The sequence below is a fragment of the Eumetopias jubatus genome, unplaced genomic scaffold, assembly GCF_037043125.1.
Source record: "Eumetopias jubatus isolate StellerSeaLion01/CBP00866 unplaced genomic scaffold, mEumJub1_p1.0 scaffold_7, whole genome shotgun sequence".
Classification (NCBI taxonomy): domain Eukaryota; kingdom Metazoa; phylum Chordata; class Mammalia; order Carnivora; family Otariidae; genus Eumetopias; species Eumetopias jubatus.
The window spans coordinates 84,074,320-84,096,343 of NW_028274813.1; the positions used below are offsets into that span (position 1 = coordinate 84,074,320).

At 48.0% G+C, this 22,024-nt stretch overlaps 1 protein-coding gene across 2 annotated transcripts in view; it reads right to left on the reverse strand.

The window, feature by feature from the left end:
* PLA2G4E (phospholipase A2 group IVE) overlaps positions 1–22,024 on the reverse strand; it is a 65,981-nt gene that overhangs the window by 29,129 nt on the left and 14,828 nt on the right. Inside the window, exon 1 of one of the 2 annotated variants that reach the window (XM_088025102.1) lies at positions 2,855–2,950. The exons of the other annotated variant lie outside the window; for it this stretch is intronic. Coding sequence (XP_087881228.1) covers positions 2,855–2,950 — 96 coding nt within the window. Of the gene's footprint in view, positions 1–2,854; positions 2,951–22,024 lie in introns of those variants that run through there. 2 annotated transcript variants of the gene reach the window in all.

The following is a 22,024-nucleotide window of genomic DNA, read 5'->3' on the forward strand; positions in this document are numbered from 1 at the left end:
GAGACAGAAGCTGGCAAGGGGGGTTGAGAGAGAACCTAGAGGGGTCATGCTGGGAGGAAGGCTGTGGGAACATGGGACTCAAGTCTTGGGCCCAGATGATTCTGATAACCAGGTCTGTGAAAAATGACCGTCTTGGATAAAAATGAATGTACCTATTTTGCTCCTGCTCTAACCAGCTCAACAGAAGTGATGCTAGGGAGAAGCAAAACTTCATGGCCCCAGAGGTAACTGATACACAGTAGAAAGATCCAATAGAACAAAGCACAGTGTCTGTGGCTGTGCAGATGGCAACCAGAAACCGGTGACATTATGGAACCCAAGTTTACGGGGTAGCTTACCATGTGGTAAGGGTAAAACCCTTTAAGGACTTGGACAAGCCTGTCCCTGGGATGGGATGCCTTGGCTGGTTATCAGGGTGAAAATCAAATTATTTAACAACAGCCACGGCCGGGCATCAGGCCAACTGGGCTGGAGCCCTGGAGCAGGGGTGGGCATGGATCCTCTGGTTCATGGGGTCATTGGAGGCTCCTGGGTAAGGACCAGGGAGCACTCAGGGGGTTTGGAGCTCAAGGCAGGAACTGTTTGGCCAACAGGAGAGAAGCGTATTCAGATGCATTAGGAACCACACAGCTGTGCGGGGAGGGTGGGCCTGATGGGTTTCGGAGAAGCCCCGTGGGAGAAAGGGCTCTGCTGCTCAGGCCGCAGACACCCAGCTCCAGCTCTGGCTCCGGCCTCCTCCCTGGCCTGGATTCCTGGGGCTGAGCATGCCAGGACTCTACTTCCCCTTGAGACCTACTCAGGACAGGGGGATCTTACCAGCTCATGTGGAAAAGATGTCACTCTTTGACCTTCTGGACTGGCTATTAGTCCATTCAATTCAATAGTCCCCCTTCCCGCCCCCAGCTTCATAGGCAGGACCTGGCGGGGGGAGGTTGTGGAGCACAGCTCCCCAGCCTCCTCCAGCGTGCCAGGCCCTGAGCCCGCACGGGGCGCACTGCCTCTGTTCTCATCTAGCTCCCCCAGCACGCTCCGAGGAAGGTGCTGTTAGCCCTACTTTATGGAGGAGAAGCCTTGGTTTAGGGAGACTGCTTCTCACACAGGGGCACATGGTGCAGAAGCCGCGGGGCCAGGCCTCGGGTGTAGATCTACCTGACCGCAGGGCGGCACACGTTCCAGCTGCCCCGGGGGCTGGCTCTCACTGAGAGTTAACCAAACTGGCTAAAAGCTTGCTCCGGGTCATGCACTGGACTACTTAATAGGAGAGGCAGGAGTAAGCCCTCAGCTGCCAATTCAGGGCACCCCAGGTCTAGCTGTCACCACCAGTCGGTCAGATGAATAGTTACCGATGGGCTCCTGGGGGCAGGCTCCCATGTGGGGGTGGGAAATGGGGAGGGGGTCTGACACGTGGGGTTTCAGAAGTGGTGGGTGTGATCCCCATTCCCCCAGGGCCAGGCGAACCCTTACCAAACCAGTCCACAAGGTCTGGGGTGCAGGAGAAGGCAGACAGCTCCTAGCGAGCCTGTGGGAACTCCCTCCCCAGGGCTTCTCAGGGCAGGCCTGGCTGGTGAGGCCACCTCCTCCTCCCCAGAGAGCTGGGTGTATCCATCCCACCGGTTCCTTGCAACACCTGTGTCAGAGCTCCCAACAGCCTGGTGATAGCTTTCAGGGTGTGTGGGCCCTCCCTGAAAGAACACCATTGGGTTGGGGACTTCATGGGACCTCAGAACATTACCCAGCTAGTCTGAGCAACATCCCAGACCAGGGGGCTCCTGGGAGGAGCTACTATGGCTGTTTTCCTTTTTTATCACACAAGCTAGGTGAGGGGTCAGGGCAAGAAGTCCAGCTCTGAGGCACGGAGCCTCGGGGACCTGAGAGGGACAGGCACAATTCTCAGCTGCTCCACGCCCCCCTTCAAGGTGCTCTGTCCTTTCTGTGGAAGCTCTCCCCACTCCCAGCCCAGGTTCCAGAGGCTCCACCAGACTAGGGAGGCAGGAACAGGTGCTAACCAGAGGCTCTTCCAGCCCCCTGAGGGCCGTGGGGAAATGTGGGGGCACCCCAGAAGGTGATACCTATCCTGGTCAGGGCAGCAGGGCACCAGACACCATGCAGCTCGGAGCGCCCCTCCTTGGGCTCCTGGGAGGCTGCATGGGGTCTCCACCTCCCACCTTAAAAGGACAAGACATTTTCAGGGCATCACTCATCTCACTCAGGGATTCAGTGTGGGCTGGGGGAGGGGCCTGGAGAGGAGGATGAGGAAGAAGGTGCTGCTGCCAGGCCTGGCCATGGCGTGCCTATGGCAGACTGGAAGCTTGAAGTAAATGGGCAAGCTGAGACAGAGCCGGTCCGGAACCCTGGCAACCTGACCCTTGAACCCAGCGTCTCCCTAGGAGGCTACGAGGAGTCAGATGGACCCAGGAGTCTTGACCACAGATCCAGCTGGCCTTCTGGGCTGATGTGACAGGTTGGCAATGCCACTGATCCTTCCGAGACACCACACCGCATACTCACACAGCATGGCAGTTTAGAATGTCCACGGCGTAAATGCCCACTCACCGCTAGGACAGATGAGCACGGATCCACCCCTGGCAGTGCTGAGCACTGTCTACGTGGGTGCTGGCCTGGCCCCAGAAGGCCCTGAGCCACACCACAGCATCTGGTTGAGTCTGTGGGTACCCTCAGCTGGGCCATCCACCCAGAAGCCCCAACTGGGCCAGACCACATCCCCGGGTGCCTGGTCGGGGCTGCCCAAGCCCAGGTGCTCCGTGTCTCTGGAGTCTACAGTGCTCCCAGCCCTCCTGGTTCCTGCCTCCTGCCCTCAGCTTCAGGGCCCACCTACCCAGCACGGCTCCATCACCTCCAAGGCACAGGGGGCTGAAGGCTTGCCATCTTCTGCTTGGCGTAGGTCTGGTAGGTAGTGGGAGAGCCAGGCGGGCATCTGCCTGGCGAGCATCGTGGCGGCTCTCCAGCTGGGTGGCAAGATTGGGAATTTATATTCTGACTCAGAGCTCCGCCCTCTGGACACCTCTCTGCTGTGGCTGGGATTGCATGGGGAGGGGTTACGGTGGGTAGGCGGATGGGGGGTGGGGGGCCTCGAGCCCTTAGTATCAAGGGACCCTGAGGCCTTCAGATCTTGGAAATGCAGGAACCAGCAGGGGGCTGTGACCCTTGGGGTCAGCAGTCTGCTGCCCCCAGAAACTCAGAACCACCTGGCTGTCCAAGGGAATGGGTGGCAAGAAGAGCATGCTGGACCCTCACAACTTTAGGATGAGCCCAGCCATGATTTGGGAAAGCCCTCTCTCTTCAGGTTATCAAGATCATGGCTCAGAGATGCGCTTCTGGGCATCTTGGGGAATGGGGGATGGTACCCTCCCTCCTAAACTCCGCATAGTCCCACCGCTTGGTGCCCAGGAGCTGTGGGCAGGAAGCACATGGGAGGCAGGGATGATGGTCAAACTTAGAGGGAGAAGAAAAAGTGATTGCCTGAATCCTTGGTGAGGAAAGGGTCAAGTGCAAGTGTTCCCAGCTCTCCCTCCTGGGAGGCCAGGTGGAGAGAGGGTGTGCCCAGCCTCTGCCTATCTCAGGGCAGCTTAGAGGATGCTCCTGCTCCACCCAGCTGATCCCTATCTCTGGCCTGACGGCGGGCTCACTCAGGGGCCTGGTGAGGTGACTTCGCCTGCTCGGCTGCCCAGCTAGGTACATTGGGAGTTTCCTGCCTGAGCTATTGCCTAAGGCCCTACAACCGGCTTTTCTGGCCCACATATTAAAGCAAATTTTGGGAAATTGAGGGTGAGATCCGAACACAGGGCTGACAAGACCCAAATGCAGGGATGGAACCGGTTGGTGGTATCTGTGGGACCTCTTCCTATGCCAGGCAGAGATGCCCCCCACCCTGCTCTCCTCTGCTTGTCTGGCCCTCCAGAAGGCAGTTGGGCCCTCAGTCTGGACCCCTCTCAGCCTGCATCCGTCCCCTAGATAGTAGATCTACCCCACTGCCAAGGACACAAACTCAGCACCCACACCCCTCAGTGGAATCCACTAAATTTAATTTTGTTCACACACTTAGGGAGCACCAACTGCATCTATGCTACTGAGAGGGGGTTCCAGGCTTGAAGTTGCTGATAGTCCAGGTGAGGGGACAAATGCATCCAACCCCTCAGAGGCTCAGAGGTCCGAGTCTCCCATGGTAAAAGGGGGCATCCTAGAAGGAGCAATACAAATCCTTCACATTTGTAAACATCTGTGGTTTATAGAGCTCTGTCACATAGCTAATAACTGGGTAGGGAGCCCAGAAAATAGAAGGTAGATGTTGGCTGGGAAGCGAAAGAGCAGATCTGGGAAGGCTTCACGGAGGAGGTGGCGCCTGATTTGGGTCTTAGAGGATGGCTAGGATTTCAAAAGCTAATGATAGGTGGGAAAGGTATGCTAGGAGGAAGGAACAACATGAGCAAAAATAGGGAGGCCAGAAAGCAGGGTATGCTCAGCTATGCAAGTAGTCTGGAGTAGTAAGGTATGGAAGGAGATGTGGGGGTGGAGTGTAGGACACAGGGAATGTGGAAGTTGGGCAGAGAGGAGGGATGCTCTGTGAAGGAACAAATCTGGAAAGATACATTAGGGCCCAATAGTTGTGACCCTCAGAGGCCAAGCTTTAAATTTGAACTTAGTCCGTAGGCAATAAAGAGCCACTGATGGTTTTTGAGCAGGAGAGTGACATGATCAGAGCTGAACTTTAAGAAGGCAGTGCTGATTGATGTTGTGGGCAACCCAGCTTACAGCACTACAGTGTCCTGAAAGTGAGGGGTGAGGGGGTATGGTGAGTCCTGGGGGACCTCCTCACTGGAGATCCTTCCTGTCTCTCCCTTCCCTTCACTCCCTTACCCTTTGCCTATCAAACAGGCCCAAGGCAAGCCCCAAACTCCAGGGCATTCCCCAAAACCTGGTACTTGATCCTCTCCTCACTGAAGAAGCCTGGCCACACCCCGCTCCATCCATCCAAGGTAATGCATGGAAAAATCTAGGTCTCCAACCCCTGTATTTCCTCATTGTCCATAAATGCCTCAAGAGCAGGGCCCCATTTAGCTGAATGAAATCAAATCGAATAGGAGGCTAACGAGGTGAGCTGGAGCTCCTTCCTCTGCACCCTCTGTGTGGCTTCTGACCACGTGGGAGCTGGTGCGGTGGTGAACTAAGGGGAACAATCCAGCAGCAAACAGGCCCTCACTGCCCACTGTGTGCCCAGCTCTGTGCTGACTGCTCAGGGCAGGGTCTGGAAGGAAAGGACCAAGAATTTATGATCTAGTGAAGGGAGAAGAGGGAGCTGAACTCAGGGGTAAAGGGTCCAGCGCAGACTTTAAGTGGGGCCGGAGGGGAGAAGGGCCTCCGTGGGGATGGCGGGAAGTGTGCTGGGAAGATGAGTAAGGAGTGCCAGTCCGTGTGACCAAGTAAGAACTGCATCAACCTCCCCTTCTCATCTAACACGTCTCCAAATGAACACACATTTGAAGCTAAAACACTTCCCTTGGTACACAGGTGATACTCCAGGCCAGGCCCCCTTTCTCCCCTTGTCCCAGAGTCGCTGTGTGGGGAAATTCTAAAGCTGCCGCTGCAGAGTGAAAGGGACTGAGTTCTTTCCCACTCAGCCCCTCTCCTCCTGGATGAGCAGGAAGCCTGAGATCTCCCCCAGAAACCCCAACCTGCGTCCTCAGAGGCCTCTGCCCATGGCAGTGTCTGGGCCTCGTTAACTGACTCCCACTGACTAGGGTAACCAGGACCTGCCTCTCACCAGCAGCCCCTTGGCCTCAGGTAAGCCAGCATTGAAAAGTACATTCGTCCTGCTGGTTCAGCTGACATCACTTCCCCGAAAGCCCCACAAGGGTGAATTACTCACCTTTCCTCTTTCAAGATGCCTCTGGTGCCTGTCCCTTCCTTCCCATTCTGCCAGTGGCATCTCTCTCTCAGCCTCAGCCTCCTCTCAGGGATTCATACCCCACACACCTGGCTGGCCAGGGAGCTTTGTAACCACCCCTTCGATCTGCCATCCTCCTGCTCAAATGCATCCGACGCTTATCCATCCTTTGCCAACAAATTCTGGATTCCAGGACCTTCCTTAAAGCAAGTAAAGCCCCCAAACAGGGGCGCCTGGGTGGCTCATTCGTTGGGCGTCTGCCTTCGGCTCGGGTCATGATCCCAGGGTTCTGGGATCGAGCCCCACATTGGGCTCCCTTCTCCTTGGGAAGCCTGCTTCTCCCTTTCCCGCTCCCCCTGCTTGTGTTCCCTCTCTCACTGTGTCTCTCTCTGTCAAATAAATAAATAAAATCTTTTAAAATAAAAAAAAAATAAAGCCCCCAAACAGTCCTATGTATATATGGAATTTTAGTATATGATAAAGGAAGTCTTTCAAATACGGATGAAAGGATGGGTTATTCATTATTGGAAAAGCTAGCTTGCCACTGGAATAAAATAGTTAGATCCTAATTTCATAACAACACAAAAACAGATTCCAGACAGATTAAATATCTAACCATTAAAGTAAAACAATAGAAGATTTAAAATAAGATATTAGAGAATATTAATAAGATACTAGGACGAAGAGAATCTTCTAGATGAGGTACAAAACCTAGAAGCCAATAAGGATATGTTACCTTATATCAGAATATACAGAAACATAAAATTTCAGTAAAGCAAAAGATGCCACAAGCACACTGCTACCTGCAAAATATATCCCAAATTTATTCCTCTTAATAAATATCCATGGGTAATAAACCCATCCTTTAAAAATACTGATAAGGGACACCTGGGTGGCTCAGTCGGTTAAGCATCTGCCTTCGGCTCAGGTTATGGTCCCAGGGTCCTGGGATCGAGCCCCACATCGGGCTCCTTCCTCAGCGGGAAGCCTGCTTCTCCCTCTCCCTCTGCCTGCCGCTCCACCAGCTTGTGCTCTCCCTCTATCTCTGTCAAATAAATAAATAAAATCCTTAAATACATACATACATAAATAAATAAATAAATAAAAATACTGGTAAAGAGGAGCATCTTACCCTACCAGATTCTGAGATACACTACAAAGCCACACTTAGACAAACAGCATGTTGTTGGCGTAAGAACCAGACCAATGGGACGAAATAGAGGGATCGTAACATGCCCTGATAGTTAAGGGAACGTAATCATTGATAAAGTTGGCACCACAAATCAATAGGGAAAGAACAGCTATTTAACAGATGATGTGGACATGAGTGGTTCACTAAATAGAACAAATTAAACAGTATTCCCACTTATTTCTATACTCAAAAAAAAAAAAAAAAGGCTGTAAATGTGATCAACACCTGAAATGGAAAACTATAAAGTTAATAGAAGACAATGTAGGAGACTCTATTTGTGATTTGGGCATAAGAAGGATTTCTTAAAACAACACTTTGAAACCATGAACCGTAAGGCAAAAACATTTCTAAATGTCATTACATAAGGGTTAAGGATTTCTATCAACTAAGAACACACCGAAAAAGTTGATAGATTGCAGACAGAATGAAAGGTATTTGCAGTGCATTTGCAAATCACCAAAGGATCAACATCTAGCATATACAAAGAATTCTTAGGTTAATCCGCAAGAAAAAGATGGCTGTGCCAACATAAAAATGGACCAGAGATTGGAACCTGCAGTTTATGTAGCAAGGGAAACCCAAAAGGCTAACAGGCATTTGAGGAGATGCTCAAAATCATCCGCATTCAGGGAAGGGCACATTGAAACGCCAATGAGATTTCACTGTAGCTATTAAATTGGAAAACACTGAGAAGGCTGAATCAGAGTTGCCTTTCCCAACAACGAGAGAATGGGGAAGGATATGTGGGTACAAGGACATAACAACCAATCAAGAGGGCAAGCCGGCGGCTCATGGGACCAAAGAGGACACACTCCACACTCCACATCCTCAGCCCTTGACACTCAGGGGAGATTTTTTCCCTCCAGCGCTCCCCAGCTTCATGGCCACTGGTCTAGTGCCAGCCATCACCTCCACTCGTCTCAACGACTGCGATAGCCTGACTGGTCTCCCTGCTTCCACTCTTGCCTTCCTACAAGACTTTCTCTGCAGAAGGCACAAGTGGTCTCCTAAAAACATAATCCAAGATATGATACATTAAATCAAACCAAATAACCACATCAGCTAGGTTCTGTGATGGCCCTGAGTAAAATCCCCCAGCCCCTTGTGGCTCTCACTTCTTGCCATGGCCCTGAAAGGTCCGGTGTGGTCTGGCTGCTCACATCTGTTCTACTCCTCCCCTCACGCACAAGTTCCAGCTACACTGGCCCTCTCCGCCTGGAACATGGCAAGCTCTTTCCTACATCAGGGATTCTGCACTTCCCATTCGCTGGCCTGATGTCTTTGACCCTGACTCTGTGTGTTGCTGCTCTTTCTCAACATCATGGATCTGCTCAAATGTCCTTTTCTCCAGCAACTCTTACCTGACCGCCCTCCAGAACATGTATGCCTCTCACCCACCTACTTGCTTCTGGATCACTGTGGTTATTTGGTTTGATTTAATATATCATATCTTGGATTATCTTGTTCATTGATTCTTTTTGTCTCTTTCTATCAGACTGTAACCCTTTATAGGGTAGAGATATTGCTTGTCTTGTTCATCAACTGGAAACACCTAACCCCACCAGTAAAGGAATGGTTTGAATGTTAAGACACATTCACACACCTGGAATATTACGCAGATGTCAATAGAAATGAGGTGGCTAACATTTACTGAATGTAAACAAAGTGACAAAGACTATAAAATACCTTATATTACCTGTGAAGTAGCTAGTGTTATTATCTCACAAAAAAAAAAAAAAAAAAGAATTGAGCCATGGAGAGGATAAGTAATTAGCTCAGGGTCACCATGGTAATTGACAGGACTGGGAGGCAAGTCAGTCTGACCCCGGAACTTCTGGCTCTAACGAGACACACATCAGGAGATGTGTGTTAATATGTTGAGATGTAACAGAACCTCTGGCCAACAAGCTAGACGTGACTCCATTTCATGATGAGGAGATACAAAATGCACATAAACATGACAAGAAAGGAACTTCATCCCAAAGAAGGTAATATTCTTAGTGTTGTCAATAGATCTGGCTCACAAGTATTTTCTGTTCTTTCTTTCTTATTTTTTTCTTTCAATATTTTATTTATTTATTTGACAGAGAGAGAGAGAGAAGGCACAAGCAGGAGGGAGTTGCAGGCAGAGGGAGAAGCAGGCTCCCCACTGAGCAGGGATCCCGATGCGGGGCTCAATCCCAGGACTCTGGGATCATGACCAGAGCTGAAGGCGGACACTTAACTGACTGAGCCACCCAGGCGTCCCCGTTCTTCCTCTTTATAACAAGATGTTTAAGGCCCAGCCGAGCGCTTTGCATCCTGAAGGCGCTTGTGTCAACAGCCCAACATTGCGCCATCTTGTGAAGTTCCTGCTCCTAACAGTTGTGGTCTCTGGTTTCAACTAGAGGATAGGTTTTATTTCCCAGCTCTTGACTCTCTCTCACATAGCAAGACTGTTTGGAGCCTTTTGTACACTGCACTTACTCTTTGTCACTGGTCGCTTCTGTGAGGATGATATTGCCATTGTCTCAAACCTGACTGAACATGATATAGTTGGTTAGGGATTTAGACTTTCAAGTTTCAAAGACCTGGATTTGAACACTGCTTCTGCAATCCATTAGCTTCATGAACTTGGGTGAATTTATCCCTATACACTTGAGTTTCTCCATCTGTGAAATGGAAAGCATAATGATCTCTACCTCTCGGGGTGGTTATGGAGACTAAAGGAGATAAAGCGCTTAGGACATGGCTGACCTTCAGTCAGCGACGGTTTCACCAGAGATGTGTGATGCACAGTAATACCAGAGACACCAAGACATCATCCCTGCCCAAGGAGCTCCTGTCTATTTGGGTGAGTCGGAAAGGTCACACAAGTGGTCTCTGGATGATCCTGTCACATAGGAGGAGAGGTGTGAAAATATGCCACTCAGAAAGCATCGCCAACCAGGGCCGGGAAGGTCAGAAGAGGCTGCCTGGCACAGGAAGACCTTGCATTTGCCTTTGAAGGAAGGGGAGAGACCTGATGAATAAAGCAGGAAGGGGCATCTGTGTCAGGCGAGATAGCATGAGCAAGGTTAGGGAGACTCAGAAAGGAGACCAAAGAAAGTTTTGGATATCAAGTGCAAGAATCATGATTTTTGCTGGCCATGGTAAAGCTCAGGGAAAGTTCCTGAGCAGAATGTTTGAGAAAGATAGCAAATCCCGCCCCCCCCCCCCCCCCCCCCCCCGCCGGGGTAGAACAGGTGACCAGCGGCACTGCGCGGCCTGCGAGCGCTGGAGGGCAGGCGTGCCTCCTTTATCAGCCCAGTGTGGCCCCAGGGGCAAGCCGTGGGCTATGAAGGGCCCCGATCCACCTCTCCCTCTGCACCTGTGAGGAATGCTGCTGGGTCTCCACATGCCCTATCGGCTCCATGCAGCCTGGCCCAGTTTCTCTGGCTGCCACTCGGGACCTAAGGGGCTGGGGCTCGGGAAAAATAAAGGTGTGCTTATCTGTGGAGGAGGGGGCTGACTCCAGAGCAGGCTTGTCAGAGGGAGATGGGGTGGGGGGAAGGGGGGTGGGTTGCAGATTCTATTCATTTCTTCATTTTGCCTTCAGTCAGCCCCGCCAGGCCAGAGCAGAGTCCTGTCCATCGTGGGTAGGTAGGGGGTAAGTCCACATAGGCAGACACTGTCTTTCCATATGGCTGCTTTAAACGGTTGGGAGGGCCTGGATGTTGGGAGGGCCTGGATATTGGGCAAAAGTCACCTGGCCATTGAGCCCACGTGGCGCCAGGTACCTGCGGCAGATGACATTACACTGGGGGAGAACATTGGCTCCTCACTAGGCTCTCATTCTGGAGAAATGGATTCTGAACAGACACTGCTTGCGAGTGAGGGACTCTGATTAGGAATTATCCTCTCCTGAGAACCAAAGATTTACCGAGGGGATTAAGGAAAAAAAAAAAAAGATGATCAAAACCACAATGAAATACCACCTCACACCTGTCAGATTGGCTGTTACCGAAAAGACAGGAGATAACAAGTGTTGGCGAGGACGTGGGGCAAAGGGAGCCCTTGTTGGTGGGGATGCAAACTGGTGCGGCCACTGTGGAAAACAGTATGGAGGTTCCTCAACAAATTAAAAATAAAATTACCGTATGATCCGGTAATACCACTACTGAGTATTTATCTAAAGAAAATGAAAACACCAATCAGAAGGGATATGTGCACCCCTGTGATCATGGCAGCATTACTGACAATAGTCAAGATATGGAATCAAACTCTGTGTCCATCCATAGATGAATGGATAAAGAAGAGGTGCCATATATATACATATATAATATTATATATATAATGGAATATTACTCAGCCATAAAAAGAATGCGATCTTTTCATCTGCAACAACACGGATGGATCTAGAGGGCATTGTGCTAAGTGAAATAAGTCAGAGAAAGACAAATACCACATGATTTCACTTATATGTGGAATCTAAAACACAAAACAAAGAAAATAGAACCAGACTCATAAATACAGGAAACAAGCTGTTGGTTCCTAGAGGAGAGGGTTTAGGGGGTGCGCATGAACTAGGTAAAGGGGTTAAGAGGTACAAACTTCCAGTTATAAAAATAAACAAGCCACGGGGCTGTAACACACAGCTTAGGGAATCATCAATAATATTATAATAACTGTGTATGGTGACAGATGGTAACTAGACTTATCATGCCAATCGTTTCACAATGTATAAAAATATCACATCAGGGGCGCCTGGGTGGCTCAGTTGTTAAGCGTCTGCCTTCGGCTCAGGTCGTGATCGCAGGGTCCTGGGATCGAGCTCCGCATTGGGCTCCTTGCTCAGCAGGGAGCCTGCTTCTCCCTCTGCCTGCCGCTCCCCCTGCTCGTGCTTTCTCTCTCTCTCTGTCAAATAAATAAATAAAATCTTAAAAAAAAAACAAGAAACATGGCTTCAGAATTTCTCTGGGCCTCAGTTTTCATAAATAACAGATATGGCGTGCGCCCACGTCCACCATCCAGTAGCAAGGGCTTCCTAGTTAGAGACTCTGGAGACCGCTGAGCCCAGAGCACGTCTGTCCTGCTTCCCGCTGATGCCTGGGAGGTGCGGCCTCTCAGCGGTGCTCTTTGCTCACTGGAGGGCAGACAAAAGAGGCCAGGGCAGATTCATGGAACCTCTGCAAGGCTCCCGGAGTTAGCAGGGCTGTGGGCCTGTGGGAGAGGGTGGGGCCGTGCGGGCTGATGGCCGGAACCGTGCAGCTGGGCTTGGGGAGGCTGAGACCCCAGCTCAGGGGATGCCGCATGATGCGGCCCTTGCGGATGGCCTAGTAGGATGGTTGTGCTTTTGGTAAAGTGACCATTTGGTGAATTGACTTATTTTTTTTACTTTAAAAATCAGCTTTTAGAGGTATAACTTAGTACAATAAAACACACCCATTCGATGAGTTTTGACAAACATACACAGCTGTGTAATCACGACCACAATCAAGATGTACATCATTTGCATCCTTTCCAAACGCTGCCTCATAGCCCTTTGCGGTCAGTCCTTGGCCTTTCCCCTGGCCCCAGGGTGCCACGGATCTGCTCGCTGTCACTGCAGATTAGAGGTGTCTTTCCTGGAGTTGCACATAAATGGGTCATAGTGCTCAGTCTTTTGTGACTGACTTCTTTTGTGTAATGTCAGGTTTTTGAGATCTACCCGTGTAGCTGTATTGCGTTTGTTCTTTTTCATTGCTGTGTAGTATTCCATTGTAAAAGTATTTACAATTCGTTTGTCCATTCATTGGTTGAAGGACAAAGCTGTTTCCAATTTTTATCACTTATGAATAAAGATGCGGTAAACACTCGCACACAGGTTTTTGTGTAAATATATGTTTTCATTTCTCCTGGGAAAATACCTATGAGCAGAATGGCTACGACTGAATGAGTTTTTCAAAGTGATCCAGAGCTAGGGGCTCATGGGACAATCCCAGGCCCCGGAACAGAGCCTCCCATCCTCAGCCCTTCTCCACTCTCGCTCTTTTGTCTTCTCTTCCCCTCCCCTCACCCTTCCCTTTGGCCTTCCCATCCCACAGAACCCATAGGACAGATGTGGAGGGAGCCCCTGGCTTCTCCCACAGAGGGTGACAAGCGGCCCTCACTTTTCTTGGTCTGAAGCTGGCTGACCAAGCATCCCCCAAACTCTTCCAAGTCTCTTGACATCAGCTTCTCAGTCAGGGAACCTGGGGGGACCCCAGACAGGGAGAGGACCGGGGGGAGTCTTCTAGCAAGCTCAGCCCTGGGGTAATGTGTCAGGGCTAAGTTTGTACTGGTGCCATTGTTTTAAGAACTGTATCCGATGGGCGCCTGGGTGGCTCAGTTGGTTTAGCGACAGCTTTCGGCTCAGGTCATGATCCTGGAGTCCCGGGATCGGGTCCCGCATCGGGCTCCCTGCTCGGCGGGGAGTCTGCTTCTCCCTCTGACCCTCTCCCCTCTCATGCTCTCTCTCTATCTCATTGTCTCTCTCAAATAAATAAATAAAATCTTTAAAAAAAAAAAAAGAACTGTATCCGATGGATCTAGTCTATCCCATTCACTGGTGCTCTTTTTTATTTTTTTAAGGATTTTATTTATTTTGGCAGGGGGGGAGAGGCAGAGGGAGAGGGAAAGAGAGAATCTCAAGCAGACTCCCTGCTGAACACAGAGCCCGAAGCAGGGCTCGATCTCACGACTCAGAGATTATAACCTGAGCTGAAATCAAGAGTTGGACGCTTAATAGACTGAGCCACCCAGGTGCCCATGGTGCTCTGTCTTTTACCTGAATTTGGTTCTAGACCAGCTCTAGCAGAGGAACATAATTCCCCACTGGTTCCGTCCGGTTCCAGCCCCTGAGCCACGGTTCTGCAGTCACTTCCTGAGAGCTGCTTCCACGTCTCAGGGCAGAGATGAAGACCAGGCAGTACTGGCCTGTGACGGTCTATGAGCAGGAGATGCCTTCATATCCAAGTCCTGGCTTTGACAGGGCCCAGCAGAACTGGGGCATGCCTTGGCTCCTTATTGATTTCAAGATCAGTGTCCATTCGTGTTCAGGAAAGCACTGTGGTGTGCTGGGCAGAGCCCTGGGCCGAAAGCTGGGAGTTGTGGGCTGCAGTTCGAGCTCCGCAGTATGACACAAAACAAATGGCTCCCTCTCTCTGGGCCTCACTTTCCTCTTCTGTACAATGGGAGGCTGGACACGGTGAGTCCCGAATCCCAGGAGCAGAGTCTGGCATCTGGAGAATGAAGTCCTGTTGTGCCGAACTGGATTCGTGTCATCAGCCCCTGGGGGTCCTAGAACGTGACCCTAAAGACCCATTTCCACCTGTCCCCACAAGCCTCAGCCCTGCTTGCTCTGCCAGACTCAGGGTTTGTGTAAGCCTTGTAACTGGTTCAGGCAAAATACCCTGAGGATTTTTTTTCGTGGTACTTGGTTGATGTTGGTGTCGTGACCAGGGTTTGAGTTAAAGAATTTGCACCGAGGAAGTGGTGAGTGGCGCAGGTGACTGACACAGCAGTGACTTCTGGGAGGCCGGCTCACCCCCGGCTGCTTGCCGTCCTCTACCCCCGCCCAGCCTCCTTACAAGTGCTGGCTGGTTGGTGGCTGGTGGGCTTCAGGGCCCAGGCCTGGAGAGCAGAGGGGAGCTGCCGGGAAGCTGCACTGGGCCAAAGGGCATTCCTGGCGGTGGGGTGGGTGGGGCCGCCCTTGGGGCCGACTCTGCAGTTGGGTTGTTATAATCCAGGCTGTGCCTGGGCGAGGCTGAAGATGGGGGTGACCCAAGCACAGCAGGCAGAAGGGGCCCTTGGGTCTGTGAGGAGCAGAGGGGTGGGAGCCCTCTCCCCACCTGCCTCCAGCCCTCTGGGAGAGCCGCCTCCTGCTGCTAGCTGGGTCCTCCAGCTCTGTCCAGAGTGGGCCCTGGAGGGGGCTGGGCTCAGGCCTCATGTCCTGAGTGTGTGGGAGTTGGCAGCCTTGTAGCCATCTCCTGCCGAGTGCAGGTGACACCTCCCTCTTCCCTCTGTGCACATGCCTTTGTAGGGGTGTGGTGGGTGGGAGTAGGGGGTGCCAGTCCTCTTTCTGGTGATGCAAATCCTCAGAGGGAAGGACTCTGGGCTCCAATAGTGCAGACCAGGCCTCTGTTGTACCTGGCTTGGAGCCCTTAGCTCCCGTTTGCTACAAACAATAACTAAAGGCTCAATTAGGGTGACCAAATGACCCGGTTGACCAAGGAATGAGGGGTTTCCTGGGACGAGGGACTTTCAGTGCTAAAACGAGAATCCTGGGCAAACCAGGATGATTGGCTACATTATTTCTAACTTTTCTTGAAAAAAAATTTTTTTAAAGATTTATTTACTCCCTTGAGAGAGAGAGAGAGAGAGAGAGAGCGAGAGAGTGGGGAGGGACAGAGGGAGAGGGAGAGAGAAAGTTCTGCAGACTCCTTGCTGAGCTCCAAGCCTGACACAGGGCTCAGTGTGGGGCTGGAGCCCATGATCCTGAGATCACGACCTGAACTGAAACCAAGAGTTGGAAGATCAACCGATTGTACCACCCAGGGGGCCCCTTGATAAGACTTTTTAAAGCAGAGACAAACCTGGTGTGCCACACCTGCAATTTGTAATTCTTTGTATTTATGAATATTTATAATTACTCCTAGATTTATAATTATTTGAGATAAAATAATTTGACTGTATTCTGGTTTTATTTTGCAGTATTTAAACAAAATCTATATGGAACAATTTCACGTATTCAAGCCAATTCTGAGGTTAAGAGGCAATTGAGTCTGTGTGTGGGATCCTGGTATGTGGACATAATGACCCCCAGAATTCCTTTCCCCTTCTTCTGATACAAGCACATTTGGGATTTTATGGAGTTGACAATCGTGGGGAATCTTCCTCTTTCCTCAGAGGTGGGGCCCTGGCCAGCCTGGCTAGTCAGCATTCCCATCCCCTTAGATTCAGAGATTGGTTCAGGAACAATTAGATCTTTTCCTGCTTCTTCTTTTTTAGGATTATATGGGGGAAGAGGAAGATTAGTGGGAGGGAGAAAAAGATATTATTCTTTTCTGTAGATTATGAACTCTAAGGAAGATGTAAGCTTTGAGACATCACCCCATAGAAGGGCTTAGCATAAGAAACTAAGCTGACATAGAAAAAAAGCAAAGTTGAGAGATACGGAGAAAAAGAGAAAGTTCTGAGGATGTGGTCTGGACCACTAGATCCAGCTATGCCTGAAGCCCACACATTCCTTGGACTTACCAATTACATGAGACAATAAAGACATCCTCTGACCCAACAGACCTTGTACTTACTTGAATCCAGCTTCTGTTACTCTGCCACTTATGACTGAAGGGGTTCTGACTAATACACCTGGCTACCACCTCTGTGGCAGGACTCTACTTGGGGCTCTCCATCAGGGAGAAGGGAGGGGAGGACTACCCGGGGTTGTATCCTCTGTCTCCTGAACTGAGTCCTTTATGTCTTTAGATTAGGGAAACCATATCTCCTCCAGGACACATTAGAGTAGGAGGTACATGTCTGTGCTTTTCTCTTCAGGGGTCTCTTTTGGGGATAATGGGGAAGAACTCTTTCAAGTGCTTTCTCTCATCTGCTCCCATCCCTCCTCTTGTTTCAAGGATTTGCTGAGATCTCTTGTTGGTCCTTGACTCTGGAAGTCAACCCTATAATACTTCTACCTCCCACACACATACCTTTTGCCTTTGTGACATCCCTGTACAGGCAAAGCCTTTCCTAGTCATAGGAGGACCAACCATTGCCTTCATCATTCCATTTCAATACCAGGTAAACTGGAATGGAGAGAGAGCATTGGTTACCGTCCCTGCCTAGAGCGGGGGCAAGAGCTCTCTAGTGACTGCATAGAATTTAATCATGGGAATTATGATTCTTCCTTGTTCCGGCTGGGAGTGGAAAGAGGCAGCCATCCTTCCCCAGTGAGTAAGGCTGAGTTGACGGAAGGGAAAGGCAGGCAGGATGGGGCAGGCCCGGAGATAATGCATAGGAAGAAACAGAGAGCAGAAAGACCCCAGGAAATGGAAATCATATCCTAAGCAAGTTGGGATAAGAATTCACAAAGGAGCTCAACACTTGACCTTCAGGATGACCTTTTAACCCAAGGACATCCAGCTGGGAGAGGATGGGAGGAGGGAGGGAGAAATGGCTTTCGTGCCCACATGAATCAGCCTCCCAGCAAAGCACACCTTCCCCGGCTTAGTTTCTAATTTGAATTTCTCCTTTTAAAAAAGTATTAAGCAAGGGGTACGTGCACCCCAATGTTTATAGCAGCAATGTCCACAATAGCCAAACTGTGGAAAGAGCCAAGATGTCCATCGACAGATGAATGGATAAAGAAGATGTGGTATATATATACAATGGAATATTATGCAGCCATCAAAAGGAATGAGATCTTGCCATTTGCAACGACGTGGATGGAACTGGAGGGTGTTATGCTGAGTGAAATAAGTCAATCAGAGAAAGACATGTATCATATGACCTCACTGATACGAGGAATTCTTAATCTCAGGAAACAAACTGAGGGTTGCTGGAGTGGTGGGGGTGGGAGGGATGGGGTGGCTGAGTGATAGACATTGGGGAGGGTATGTGCTACGGTGAGCACTGTGAATTGTGCAAGACTGTTGAATCACAGATCTGTACTTCTGAAACAAATAATGCAACATATGTTAAGAAAAAAGAAAAAGAAGAAGATAGCAGGAGGGGAAGAATGAAGGGGAGTAAGTCGGAGTGGGAGACGAACCATGAGAGATGATGGACTCTGAAAAACAAACTGAGGGTTCTAGAGGGGAGGGGGGTGGGGGGATGGGTTAGCCTGGTGATGGGTATTAAGGAGGGCACGTTCTGCATGGAGCACTGGGTGTTATGCACAAACAATGAATCATGGAACACTACATCAAAAACTAATGATGTAATATATGGTGATTAACATAACAATAAAAAATTTTTAAAAAGTATTAAGCAATTTTATGACATACAAAATGTATAGAGAGTAACAAAGTGAACATCCATAAATCCATTACCCAGAGTAAAAAATTAACAGAGTTAAGTTAACAGAGTTAAGTCCCCTGTGTGCCCCTCACATGGTCATTTCCCCTCTCTCCTGGGAGTAGCCACAATCCTGGATTTCTAGCCATCATTCTGAGGCGTTTCTTTATTCTTTTTCTAAATATGTCTGTATTCCATTTTGTATCACTTTGCATGTTGTAAACTTTATATAAGTGGTATCACATAAAGGATATGTATTCTACAGTCAACTTGGTTTTTTTCCCCACTAGACATTATGTTTATAGAACTTGCTTATGTTGATAAGTATAGATCTGACTCATTCATTTTCATAGCTGTAAAGTATACCACAATTTACTGCACATTTTTGTGTGATAGACATTGAAGTTGTGTCTAAGTTTTTATTATTACTATATTTTATCAAGTCTAAGGCATGCATTTTTTCACATTTAAAAATCTCTGAATTAAGAGATACTTATTAAAACCAATGATATGTTATACTATAATTGGCAATGTTTTCCCTTAGAGAATGATGTAGCTTAGATTCAATGAAGTGTGTAGAAGCGCTAACCCTACTGTGAGCTTTCCTGTACATGTCCTGTTTCTTTAGTATATTTCCTGTACATGTCCTGTTTCTTTAGTATATTTCCTGTACATGCCATTTTTTTTTAAGATTTTATTTATTTATTTGAGAGAGAGAATGAGAGATAGAGAGCACGAGAGGGAAGAGGGTCAGAGGGAGAAACAGACTCCGTGCTGAGCAGGGAGCCCGATGCGGGACTCGATCCCGGGACTCCAGGATCATGACCTGAGCCGAAGGCAGTCGCTTAACCAACTGAGCCACCCAGGCGCCCTGTCATGTTTCTTTAGTATATAGCCCCCTGGAAGTAGAAATTGTTGGGTTATAAGGTATATTACCACCAACTTTACTGGATATTGCCAAATTGTTCTCCAAAGTATTTTTACTGATTTCTACTCCCATCACCATGGAAGAGGGTTCCCACTGGGGTATACCCAGGAGTATTGGCTGACTTTCTGAGTTATGCTAATCCAATGGGTATGAAACGGTATCTCATTGTGGTTTTAATGTGTATATCCCTGATTATTAGTAATCTTGGGTAACTTTTCAAGATCTTTTACTTTCTCCCACCCATATTCTTGGGACTTTTTTTTTTTTTTATCAATTCCCCTGCCTCAGTCCTTCTTTACCATAGTCAAACCAATGACCATCAATATTTAATAGCATACAGCAGGAATTATCAGAAGCTATAAAACTATTCATGCCCAAGTAGTTCTACTCTTGGAAACTCACACTGAGAGAAAAAATGCTACATGCTTAAAAACGTTAATTGCATCTAAATTTTTGATGGTTAAGAGTTGAAAATCATCCAAATGTTCAATATTGGTAGATAATATCAATATATAAATTGTGGCACATTCCTATGATTAAATTCTATGCAGTCACTAGAGAACTATAAAGAGAATGTATGCATGTATCTATTTGAATTTAGGGCATAATAAGGATGGCTAATTAAAAAAATAAACAAAAATCATAAATTTTCCCATAAAAATCATAACCACCAGAGAAAATGAGATCCCATACACAATAGCAAAGAAAATATAGTAAGTGAACTTGAGGGGAAATAAGAAAGTTACGTGTGAAGATGATAGCATTACAAATTAATAGGGGAAAGATGGATTTTTAAAAATTATATTGGAAAAAAGTTTTTTAAAGATTTTATTTATTTGAGAGAGAGAGCACGAGCAGGGGGAGGGGCAGAGGGAGAGGGAGAAGCAGGCTCCCTGTTGAGGAGGGGACCCCCCCCCCGCCCACCCCGCCCACCCCGCCCCACCCCAGGCTCAATTCCCCGACCCTGGGATAACACCTGAGCCAAAGGCAAACACCTAACCAACTGAACCACCCAGGCATGCTAATATTATATTGGAAAATTAACTACTTTCTGAAAAAAATAACGATTTTGCCATATGGAGAAAGAATAAGCTGGATCCAGACCTCACTCTTTACATTAAAATAAATTCCAAAACTAAATACAACCTAATTAGTTATTGTCTTATCACCATTAGTGAGGAAATGAGGTCCAAAACTGAGATGCAATGAAGGAAACAAATCAATAATTCTGACTATAGACCTATTAAATTTCTCTGTATCAAAACAACCACAGACAATACTAAAAGTTTAATTCGTAAAAATATTCGTCAAAGTTATGACGAAGGGCTAATTTTCCCAGTAAACAGAAAGCTCTTTCAAATAAATACTAAAGAGCAAACAAATCAATAGAAAAATTGACAAAAAGTACAGTCACACTGATGGTTATGCCCATGCTCCTCCATTTCAGCATCTCCCCAACTTTGATAAATGTTAGAATTAACCTGGAGATCATTAAACAAATATTGATGCCTGGCTCCCAGATATTCTGATGGACTTGATGTGACATGTGACCTGGACACTGGGATTTTTAAAAGTTTCCCTGGTGATTCTAATGTTCTACAAAGTCGGGATCATTGGAATATGCAGTAAGCCTATAAGAGATTATCACGAATAATAAGAATGTAAATTAAAACAAAAAAGTGATGCCATTTTTCATCTATGAGATTGGCAAGGATGATAAGTTGATAAGGCTTCGTGTTGGTCAGGGTGTGGGGAAGACTCTACGAGAATTTGTTGAGAAAATGTAAATTGGCACAAACTTTTTAGAGGGCAATTTGGAATCTTTATTAATATTTAAAACTTGCATGAACTTATATCCAACAATTCTATTTCTGGGAATTGATTGTACAGAAACTCTTGTACAAATCCTCAGAGATATTCGATGTAGCATTATTCCTGTAACTGCCTTTCATTTTTGTTGTTGGTTGTTAGCTTAACATTCAGTATTGAGCTCATATTGTAAAACTGTTCTACCTATCAGCAAATAGTAATCGTTTTCCTTTGCCATTAGGAAAAAAAAGATTTTAAAAAATGGCAACAATTATCATCACATCATCTAAGTGTGATCATATCTGCCAATTTTTGATTCTGTATTACCTCAAAGCCTAGAAAACATGTCATTAATATCCAAACTACAACGATCCCTCTCTCCTCTCTGCCAAATTGGCAGAGATTTCAGTATTTCCCCAAGATTTCTCTCCAAGCAACTCAGAGAATTCCCAGGATGTTGTCCTTGTCCATGAGGCAGTTGGTTGTTAGCTTAACATGTTGTTGTTAACTTAACAAGGATTATGCCTTAGAAGACATTGATGAACAGCGGTAGCAGTCTTTCCCTTCTTAATATAGCCATGGCTTTTGGGCCTTGGGCGTTGCTGGGTGGAGCTGGGTAGCACTCTCTCTTAGGAATCCAGTTGCGTCCATAAATTTATGTAGGAGCAGAGAAGCCCCCTGGTGGAAAAAGGAGGTTGGGACCCTGACCCCTACCCATTGACCTGCAAATTATTGACATGTCTATGATGAACTGAAGAGACCTCAAGAGACCCATTGAGGTCAGATGGCAGGGAAGGACATTGGGAGTCCCAGGGAGGAAATGCCCATAGAAATGAGAGAAGGTTGGACTGGTGTCTGGGACTCAGTATTAGGGCCTAGCTTACTGACATCTAAGGCACAGGAATAATGTTGAAACTTCTTTGTTCACCTTGCTGCCATGGGTCTATCTGGGCGGGGGGGACTGATTCCCTGTGTGGGGGGGTTGAGAGAGCCTTATTACCAAGTGATAGTTGATAACCTGGTAACTTTTCTGGGGGAATTCTCCTCATTAATCTTGACCAGGCAGGTGCATTCCTTCGCCTGGGCAAATCAGCAGAGATACTTCTGTAGAGAAGTCTAGAGTTAGCAGAAAAGTGATAGGGGAACCAGCTCATGGACAAGGACAACAGCTTGGGAATTCTCTGAGTTGCTTGGAGAG